The 10,395-nt window shown below is 44.2% G+C and overlaps 1 protein-coding gene across 1 annotated transcript in view; it reads left to right on the forward strand.

The window, feature by feature from the left end:
- LOC119186167 (uncharacterized) overlaps window positions 1–6,961 on the forward strand; it is a 71,617-nt gene extending 64,656 nt beyond the window's left edge. The window contains exon 13 of the mRNA XM_075869959.1: window positions 6,140–6,961. Coding sequence (XP_075726074.1) covers window positions 6,140–6,238 — 99 coding nt within the window. The 3' untranslated portion in view covers window positions 6,239–6,961. The remainder of the gene's footprint in view (window positions 1–6,139) is intronic.
- The last annotated feature ends 3,434 nt before the right edge of the window (window positions 6,962–10,395 follow it).

The raw sequence follows: 10,395 nt of genomic DNA on the forward strand, positions 1-10,395 counted from the left end.
TCATCGGATGCCCAGTACCGAAATTTCGTATTGGCGGGTGTCAGTCACCAATTCCTTAAGTTGCAGTACCCGTTCGGCTCGTTCGCTGGCCGGGGTACAATAAGCGAATGTGTTCCGTTTGGGGTTTACTTGAATGAGGTCTTCATCGCGAATTGAGGCCTTGGGGAAGTTTGCTGCAGCGCAGACTGCTTCGAACAGTTGAAAGTTGGAAATCTCGGAGAGTGGGAGTCTTCCCCTGGGGCAGACGATGAGCTTGAGGGCATCGCTCGGCAGCCGAGGCTGCTTAAAAGCCATTGAGTTGAGGGCTAGTCGCCGCCCACGTTGGCGTGGTGTGAGCGAACACCCGGTCGCTGCGGCATCATAATTCGTGGGATTTGATGTTCTATGGGATGAAGATCGTCCGTACTGGGTGTTGGAAGCCGATAGGATGGCGGTCCCTGTTGATGTATGGGCTTCACGGCTCTTGTTCACTTGCGTAAGCCATTCGCGGGCTTCAAACTGATTCGGCGTAATCTACGTGCCCGCGACGATCACCTTCATGGCACACCGGCAGCGCGCAAGCACGCTCGATGGCCAGCAAAGCGGGCGGCGAGGCCACGTCGAGAGATAACGAGCGCAACACGGCGCGTTAGGCTTCACTGACCGGGTGCGTGGCAGGATAAAAAACTTGCCGAGAAAAACTTGAAATGGGTCGACTTCCGTCGAAGTAGGTTTCCGGAGATTCCTGGAGACGTCAGGAATCCGCTGGTATTGGTGCGAATTCGCTAAGATGAGAATTTCTGGGGTTGCGCGTGAAAACGTTTACGGAGCCCATGTAGAGCACGGCTAACTCGGTTGCCTAGACAGTGGCGCCCCCCGAGTGATGCGAGAAATCATCACCATAATAACGTGAAGGCGTCACTATGAGATGAAGCAACGATGTGACAAATTGCCAAAGTTTGGGCCGCCATTGTGACGTCACTATGATGTCCCATCACGTGACGCCGTCATACGACATTGTCCCTTTGTCAAACGTCAGTTCATAGAGTTTCCTGCTGTACTTAATTGAGAAAACACCCGAGATGCGCTCGTTAAGTCACCATGGGAATGATGGGTCGTACACAAACTTGGCTAGTCTTCGTGCTTGCGGGGTTTTCGTTTATTCCAGTGTTTTGGTTTTGTTTCAAATAAAACAACGGATTGTTATGAACTATGTGAGCAGATTTGAATCGGTGAGCCTAAAAGGTCAAGGGAGTCACGCGTAATTCCTAAACCTTCGCTGAACCTCTTATTGCGGCAAAGGCGATTCAGGCCGAATGGAGTCAAACGGAGTCGAAAGAACGAAGATGAGGCAAATCCGTGTACTACCAATCATATCCCACGCTGGTTCAGGCACCGTGTGTTGCAGCTTCCATAGACACTAGCGCCAGAGTTCCCCTTGTGTATATATCGGAAACAATATAGAGTTGTTGATCCCGGAGTCAATGCAAAATATGGTGAGTTGCAGAAAGCTTGCAATTCATTTGATATTGTCGCGCACCAAGAGCCGTAGAGACAAGACAGGAACAGCGGGGCAGAAAGATACGAGCGTATATCTTCAAAAAGAGGCGCTAACCAGACTTCTTCGTTCTCTTTGCCCTATTTGGCTCGCTAGGGCTTGCCGGCTCACAACTCTAGGTGGCAATATGAAAGGTATTGCAAAATCACGTTAGGTGTTAGAAGCTGTCGGAAGTAGGCGGAGAAGAATTAATCGACAGCTGCATGGTAATGAGAAGTGATTTTCGTATCAGTCAAAATGGTATGTTGAAAACTTCTTAAATGAAGAAAAAAGTGACAGCTCCCTAAGGTAACGCTAAGTAGAGCACAGGTTAAAACTTCTGCTTTCACGAGATACTTATGAAGTTTCGTGAAAGTATGTCCACGCAAAAAATGAACGTCTACAGGAAACAGAGGAAAAAAAGAAGTCAAGAAGGCGGCCAGCCGCTTCCCTGACTTTTTCAAAGATGCATCTTTCTTGTTTTTTTTGTTTCCTCCGTATGCTGGTTTTATAGCAAAAGTTGTTATGAGATCACAACACGGTTCACGTGCGTGTCGTAGTTGTCCGGCGCCGCCGGTGTCCGTAACCGCTATCGCGCGAAATAATAATCAAAGAACTCAGCAAATAAAAAAAAAAACGATTCGAACCCGGTTCTTTTGCGCGCTAGCCCAGCATTCTGCCACTATCCCACGCGGGTACTTTTTTACATGGTATTCAATAAATGATTTGCGTAAAAGAGACAAAATGAAGTAAACAAATGCACAATCACATGGCGAGAATAAGCGATCAAGTGTTACTAAGAAGCACGCAATGGCTAAGACAGCATGAGTTCTTCACATCGACAGTTCTTCACGTCGTGTTATACAAACAAGAAAGGGGTTAGGCCAAACACCTCAACAAGATGGAGTACCAGTCCGGTCTCAAGTATAGCTTGTCATACACGTCATTGAGGTGAATAGCCATTTGAATGAAGTGTGGGACCGAAGAGGTGGTGGGTTCTGCATTGCGGTCTTGCGTTCGTGTCCTGCATAAGCTGTGCATACCCATGAGGAAAAACATTATCATATGGCACTTCATAAAGCGATGCTGGTTGGAGATAACGTATGGTGGGAGAATTAATGACGAAACGGTTTTTCGGTGCTCGCTGAAGGACATCCCAAAACAGAAGGGCGTCTTTGCAGCTAACAAAGCAATGTTCGATAGTTTGCGGTGCATTACACATAGACGACTGTTTAGAAAAAGAACGAAAATACCCTCTATTTTTACCCATTTGTTTACCAGCAATGTTTCATGGTGAAGTTTGTAGAAGAATGTTTTTGAATTCAGTGTAATGTACATTTTTCTCACTCGTTGTAACACATCGTGGCCTGAAAGATCGGAGTACAGTGACCGGTACAACGGAGGCGGGAAGAGCATAATTAGTAGATCCTTATACAGTATCTTGCGCGATACGGTGTGCAGGTATTCTACAGAAAAGCGAGCTTTAGATAACTGACTTGCCAGGTAAACTTTCTGCATGAATCCGCACAAACATGGGCATTCGGAGGAGTTGGATGAAACAATTAAGACTGGTAAGCAATCGACAATTGTAACCTGAAAGAATCAAAGAATTACAGGATGGGAATTGTCTCAAAAAAGAAGAATCCCGACACTGTTTGCCATAGATAAAAGTGTTTTAATTCTAACCCAGCCTCAATAACTGGCTTGAATATGTTTTCACGAAGCATGGGCTTGAAAGTTGAAGACCATATGAAAGTAGCGAAAATTCGATGAAAGCGTTGTATATAAAATTTTGCGCAATGGATAAGTTACAATATATAGTAAAGCTTTGTTGCTAGGAAAGTATTGCAAGCTTCGGCTCTCCCAAATATTGAAAGTCGATAGGAAACAAATGTCTAAGCCTGTTTTTCAAGCTTATAGGCGCGCTCCTTCCAGTAACACGCACTGAATCAATACGAATCTAATGGCACACCGAGGTACGTTGGAGGAGTTGTTGTCCAATGAATCCTTCCGAACTGATTCGGCGCGCTACCCCACAAGCCGAACCACAACCTCGAACTCTTATAGGCATTTAAACGAGCTCCTGATAGTACGCCAAACGTTTCAATCGTAGATACCACATTTTCATCTCGACTTATCTGTGCAAAAAAAAAAAAGCGACATCGTCGGCATAAGCTCATACATTTAACCTAAATGTGTAATATATTGAAGCCACGAATGCAACTGCACTGTATTATGCTTAAGCACAGTGGTTCTAGATTAAATGTAAACAGACGTGGTTATCCAGATGCCTGTTAGTTTCTTGTTTGATGGTATTTATTGAAGTGAGTTTGGGAATGCCCAATGTCAGCACAGCTTATATTTGTAGCTTTGCGTATTATATTGATGTTTGAAAAGAGGAACAAAAACAAACGAGAAATTCAAACATAGACACGAACGAGGCAAGACGACGAGCTACTATAGCAACTGTTTTTTCGGGATTTTTTTTTTAAAGATGAACATCAACCATCTCACTGAACTGTTACTGATAATTCTATAGAGTGTAGTGTAGGAAAGTGAGCGTCAAGGAGGAGAGACAGATGGGGAAGAGGAGGATGCGATGTTGAGCAGTTCTGTATCGAATGTGAACCCAGGTCGCGCGCGTGCTTTCAGAACAGCGTGGACGCTACGATATTGTTTTTAGCAGCCACGGTTTCGTGCACAATGGATGCGGCACTCAGTGTAGCTTTGTTTTGACTTCATGCAGCGAGCAATGGAAAGGAAAAATAGATAGGCGTAACCTTAAGATACAAGAAAAGAGCAGAGTGGGTCAGGGAACAAACCGGGGTGAAGGATATAATAGTTGAAATCAAGAAGAAATCGGCATGGGCCGGGCACGTAGCGTAGGCGGGATAATCGCTGGTCATTAAGAGTAACTGACTGGATTCCCATCGAAGGAAAACGCACAAAGGGGATACAGAAAGTTTCGGAAGGGGCCGATGAGAATAAAAAGTTCGCAAATATAACATGACAGCAGAAAGCACAAGACAGGGTGGATTGGCGGATCCTGGAAGAAGCCATTGCCCTGCAGTGGGTGTAGTGAGGCTGATTACGACGATGACGATGAATCGACGTGGAAAGTACACAACTCCAACACGTTGAAAACGGCCGAAAATGAAGGGCTTCAGCTGTAATATGCATGTTGGCATAAAACTTGCCTAGCACAGTGTGATGGATGAATGATCATTTTCCAGGCCAGTTTTCCAATGAAAAAAAAAACTATCATTACAGAGAAAAGAGAAAACCAACATAAACGAATGTAACTGCTCTTTTTAAAAGATTTTTTGTTCACATATACGAAAAGTTAGGTGTTATTAACACTTAGTGTCTGGAAAACCGTCTGCTCGTGTGCCCACGACTATTCCGGTGAGATCGCAGTCATCCGAGCTGTTCGCTGAGCTGCCATCTTGTTTGGACAGAAAAGTTGCCTGATCGTTTTTTTCTACGATTCTGTGTTCTCGAAGATGCATGCCTATTTCGCCGGCTACGAGAGAACCGGAATGCGACTTAAGATGGCCACTGTCCACATAGCTGTCTATTTAGCCGTCTATGGTGAGTATTGGAATGCACCCTAAGGTCGTGCCCATGGAGTAAGGGAACGACTAGGTGGGAGTGTCACGACACAACCTTGAAGCCCGGTCACAAAGAACTCGATGAAGAAACAAGCCCAGGTAACTTGACAGGCATGCGCTAATATTGGTCGGCTCGCTTCAGTTGCAGCCCCTCTTGGAGCTGCGATGGCCTCAGCCTACCCAGGAGGCACCGCGAACTGGTCAGGAGGGGCGGCATCAGAAGACATTGGCTCGCCGAGGCTAGCGGAATAACGTGACACTCTTCCTGGTTTCTTCCTTTTTTCCCATAATCGTGCCCGACTATAGGCACCCGACAGTGGACCAGAGGGCGTGGCGAAGCTCTTTGGGCCGCCTCAGAATTGTTGGTACCGACCACCAGGGATACCAAGAAAATGAAACTCTCGCTGAACACATTGAGACGCTGAAGTGTCAATGCCCTTTTTGGCACGTTTTCAACTAAGGCTTCCTGGGTGCTTACATAATCAGCCGCGACCCCCTGCTGACAACTAAAAAAAAGAAAATAATATGCACGGGCAAGTCCGGTTTTGCAGCGTCTACTCGCTAGGCTACGCACTGGAAGACTCGGTTTCGTTGCGCCTACTCGCCAGGCTGTGTGTTCTGGCGCTACCATCATATCTCGTAAACTGCATTGCCGGGTGCCTATAGGCCCATACCATAAACAGGGGCAGGCGCCGTCGACCTACTGAGGCCTTGTAGTGACGTCACGGCGCGTCGTGGAGCTAAGCTGCCTCCGAGAACAGCACGCCGGGGGGAGCCCTCCCACCGCGTTGTGCTCGGAGGTAACTTTGCTGCTGCTGGACCAGTTCTCACGCGATCATAGAAGGGCTGTTGCGAGCCTTGGGCTGGGCGGAGCCTAGGTGCATGCCGCGACGTCGCTACAAGCACCCCGGAATGTCTACGGCGCCAATTCCTGCTTACAAATACGGAACAGGTCTTAACACTATAGACACGTGCACTGAGAGATTAACGGCATGCACCACAATCTGCGCAGTGCATCCTACCCTCGCTGTTGGCGGAGCCCCTGTGGTTATACTGGGTGCCGGCTCAGTACGTCAGAGCCATCAAGGAAACCTTGCTGGGGCGCAACTAGTCACCGGGTCTCTCTTCACGTGCGAAGAAAACCGAAGTTCAGCCGTGTACGAAGGAGAACGCTGCAGGAGGCCCACGCCTTATTTTTTTTCGGTATCTTTATAGCGAACCCTGCAAAGCGAGTATCATGGATGCGTCCATGACAACGAAGAATGCTCGGGTGTTGTGGAACGAGACGGGATAAGACCGAAGAAACGGTGGAATGTGGACGCATTATTTGCTTATTCACTTTCACACATTCAAGACAGGCTGTGGCACTCGCGTACAGTCGCAGAGAAGCGCATACCAGAGCGGTTATGCACAAGGTTTCGTTCAGGTCCGTGGTATATGGGCAGAATTTCGTCTTGATGTGGAGGGGACGGAGATAGTGGAAGTGGGGAAGCAAGCTTGTGGTGCGTGGTTTTATGGGAAAGGGCGGGGGGCTCCGGTGTTACTTCTGTTGTGTGGGAGGCAAGTTCTGGTGCAGCTGAAAGGAGGTGGGGCATTGACCTCTTTTGCACCCCCCTTGAGACGCCCATGTAATCAGCCCTGCCCACTTCAGAGTTGCCGAGCCACTGTCCACTGTCCACTTCAGAGTTGCCTTTTATGATGTGATATCACAATGCCGATAACAAATGTTACCGGTACTGGTAGATGGTACGGTACGGCATCTTTTATGTTACGCTATTACCGTTTCGCATTAGCACACGCACCATGATCGGAAACTCTTTCAGCCGCGCTAATGATGAGGGCTAATAACAGGCCTTGTGTAATACAGGCCTTTGGTAAACTGGGTAATGACCACGACTTGATTAGTAGGGTATCGCCGAACCAGCACAGCTTAAAGGCCCGATTTCTGGCGGATGAACAGGGTCAGGTATTCGCGGAACGTCCCAAAAGCACACACCGAATGGATTGGTAAGGCGCTGTAATATTTCTGTTCACGCAAAGAAACTATATCACATATATCTGGTTGAAAGTGTTTTGCAGCAAAGAAAGAATTCGTAGAGTAAGCGGAGGGGGGGGGGGGGAGATGGTGATTAGCGCAGCTTTTATAATCTGTTGGCGAAGTGGGCGGTGCCACTTAGGTCACTCAAGTTTAATTATCAGTTCGCCCAGCTGTCGATTTTAATTGTAGTTGAAGTTTGAAGTTTATTATTATTAACAGACTGGCGATACATAAAATGAAGAAGACGTTTTACAGACTAGGGTCCCATAGTCCGAAGACTGTAGGGGGACCCACGATGAAGAAAGCATGTAAACAAGTGCAAAGGCAAATGGCAAGACAATGTAATATTAACAAAACAATGCTATAAAGCAACTATAGAAAAATAACGAAGCGATAAAACATAGTAATAATCACAACTTCAACAAATACAATCGCTAAGTCAAAATGCAAAAAGGACAACATAGAATAATTTATAGTGATAGAAGATATAATTTCAAAGTTTTTTTGAATGTATACAAGTTGGATAGAGACTTTATATTTGGTGGAATAGAGTTCCATAATGAAATAGCTGTGAATGACAAAGACTTTATGCCGTAATTAGTGCAAACTCGGGGTAGTAATAAATTTCGCTCCAATGCGAAGCGAGTGCGGTTAGTGTTTATCAATAAGTCACAGTTGATGAGGTCGAAGGGTAGCCGACGGTGAATTATATTAAAGAACAAACAAGTACAATGAAATTCAAATAACCTACTAATACACAGAATATTGTATTGTCTAAGCAAAGAAATAGCGTTCGAACGACGAGGGCTGAAAGTGATAATGCGGATTGCTTGGTTCTGTATATGTTGTACAGATGAGATGTACGAGTGATAGGTGTTGGCCCAGGTAATTATGCCATAGTTAAAATGACTATGAATAAATGAGAAGTAGAGCGATAGTAATGCATTAGTGGAAAAATATGGCCTAGCTTTAATCAATGCACGAATACCAAAAGCAGTCTTTTTCTTTATGTCTAATAAGTGTAGACCAAAATTAAGGGTTATGTCTAAACGTACACCGAGAAAAGAAACAGTATCACAAGCATGGATAGTATTAGGACCCATAGTTATAGCAGCAGAAGTTAACAAATGTTTATGAGCAGACCTGAAAACCATGAACTGAGTTTTAGAGGGGTTTATCGTTAGATCATTGTTGTTGCACCATAAAACTACATCGCTGAGTACAGAGTTTAGTTTTGATATTAAAGATGGAACTGTTTTGGCCTTACATGATACTGTGGTGTCGTCAGCGTACAAAACACAATGTGCAGAGCAAATGACGTCAGGGAGATCATTAATATAAATAATGAATAGGAGGGGGCCAAGAATGGACCCCTGCGGAACACCTTGATTGGTAATCTTAATGTTAGAGTAAGAGCCACCTGTAAAGACCACATTTTTTCGGTTAAACAGGTAACTTTTCAGAAAATTTAAAGCTGGTCCAGTAATACCATAAGAATCTAACTTATTGAAAAGAATGGAGTGATTGAGCGTGTCAAAGGCTTTAGTTAAATCCAAAAAGACTGAACCCGAGAAGTTACCAGTATCAATGGAATGTTTGATGAAGTCTGTCAAAGAAAGCAGAGCAAGGTTAGTGGAGCTTCCATGACGAAAACCAAACTGGGAAGGTTTTATAACATTAAATTTCGAAAGGTAAGAACTAAGACGCTTTACAAACAGTTGTTCAATTAGTTTACTTAATGATGGAAGAATAGAGATAGGCCTATAATTTTTAATATCATCTTTATCGCCTTTCTTGAAAATTGGTATAATTTTTGCACGCTTTAATGAGTCAGGAAAAGAACCTTTAGAAAAAATGAGATTGATTATATGGGTTAAGGGCTGAGAAATTATATGAGCCACCATCTTTAAATGGTGTGCACAAATGTTATCCAGACCGGGAGAAGTATTTTTAAGATTACGAATAGCTGATACTATTTCGTCAGAGGAAGAGGGAAAGAGAAAAAATGAGTGAGGTAAGCGCGGCAAACTAGGTGAAGGAACATTTTTTGAGGAATTGGATGACGAACAAAAATACTCAGAAAACGCATTAGCAATGTCGTCAGAGTGACAATAAGTAGCGTTATGGTGAGTGATTTTCGTTATGGGCGAGTTAATTGTAGGCGAATTCAAGAATTCATTGAGCAGTTTCCACTGTTTTTTATGATTATTTTTGTTCTTTATAAATTCCTCATTATAATAGCGTTTCTTGGCAAGTTTTAGCAAAGAGTTAAGAGTATTACAGTAACTTTTATAGCGAAGTGCCAAGGCGATATTAAAGGGTTGTCTCTTAACTTTCCTATAGAGGTTATCCTTCTTTCTGAGACTGGTTAATAAGGCAGATGTCATCCAAGGGCTTTGAGGCTCTTGGTATTTCTTGTTATAAGCAATAGTGTGAGTACTAGAAGAAACAGCTTCTGAGAATAAAGAAGAAAATGTATCAACCGCTGATTGTGGATCAGCTTGCGAGCTAACTTTGGACCAGTCACAGTTTGAAATTGCACTGATGAAATTGTCTTTGTCAAATCGCAGTGCAGTAAAAATTGTGTTGATTTGAGTTATAGGGCTATCAAATGTGATGAAGATGGGATAATGATCGGTAATATCGACATCAACCACCCCGGACACTCTAGGATTAAAGTTACAAAAAGCATGATCCAAAAGAGTGTTAGAGCCACGTGGGTTAGATCTAGTGTACGAATCGATGAGGCACGTTAACCCGTACCCTAGAAGGCAATCATTATAGGCACTTGTAGTTCTTGAATGAGAATCTAATAGGTTAATGTTGATATCGCCTACCAACAATACATTTTTGTTCTCCATTGATAGAGTGTTCAGGACAGTCTCAAGAGCCGATAAGAACTGGATAAATGAGGAGGAAGGTGAGCGATAGATGCAAGCGAGTATTAAATTTTTTTGATTATGAGTAACCTGTGGCTGTTCAATTTCTATCCAAACTGATTCGCAATAGGGGATGGTAATATGAAGGTCCAATCTGCGAATATAATTAATGCCAGAAGAAATGAAAATGGCTGAGCCACCATAGTTGTCAGATGCACGATGACAGTATTCAGATTTGTACGACGTAAAACCATATAGATTAGCATCCACATCGGAAAGCCAGGTTTCTGATATACATATAAATGAAAAAGAGTGTCTGGTAGAGTGAATGAAACTATTAATGTTGTCGTG

Source organism: Rhipicephalus microplus, chromosome 7, assembly GCF_043290135.1.
Source record: "Rhipicephalus microplus isolate Deutch F79 chromosome 7, USDA_Rmic, whole genome shotgun sequence".
Lineage (NCBI taxonomy): Eukaryota > Metazoa > Arthropoda > Arachnida > Ixodida > Ixodidae > Rhipicephalus > Rhipicephalus microplus.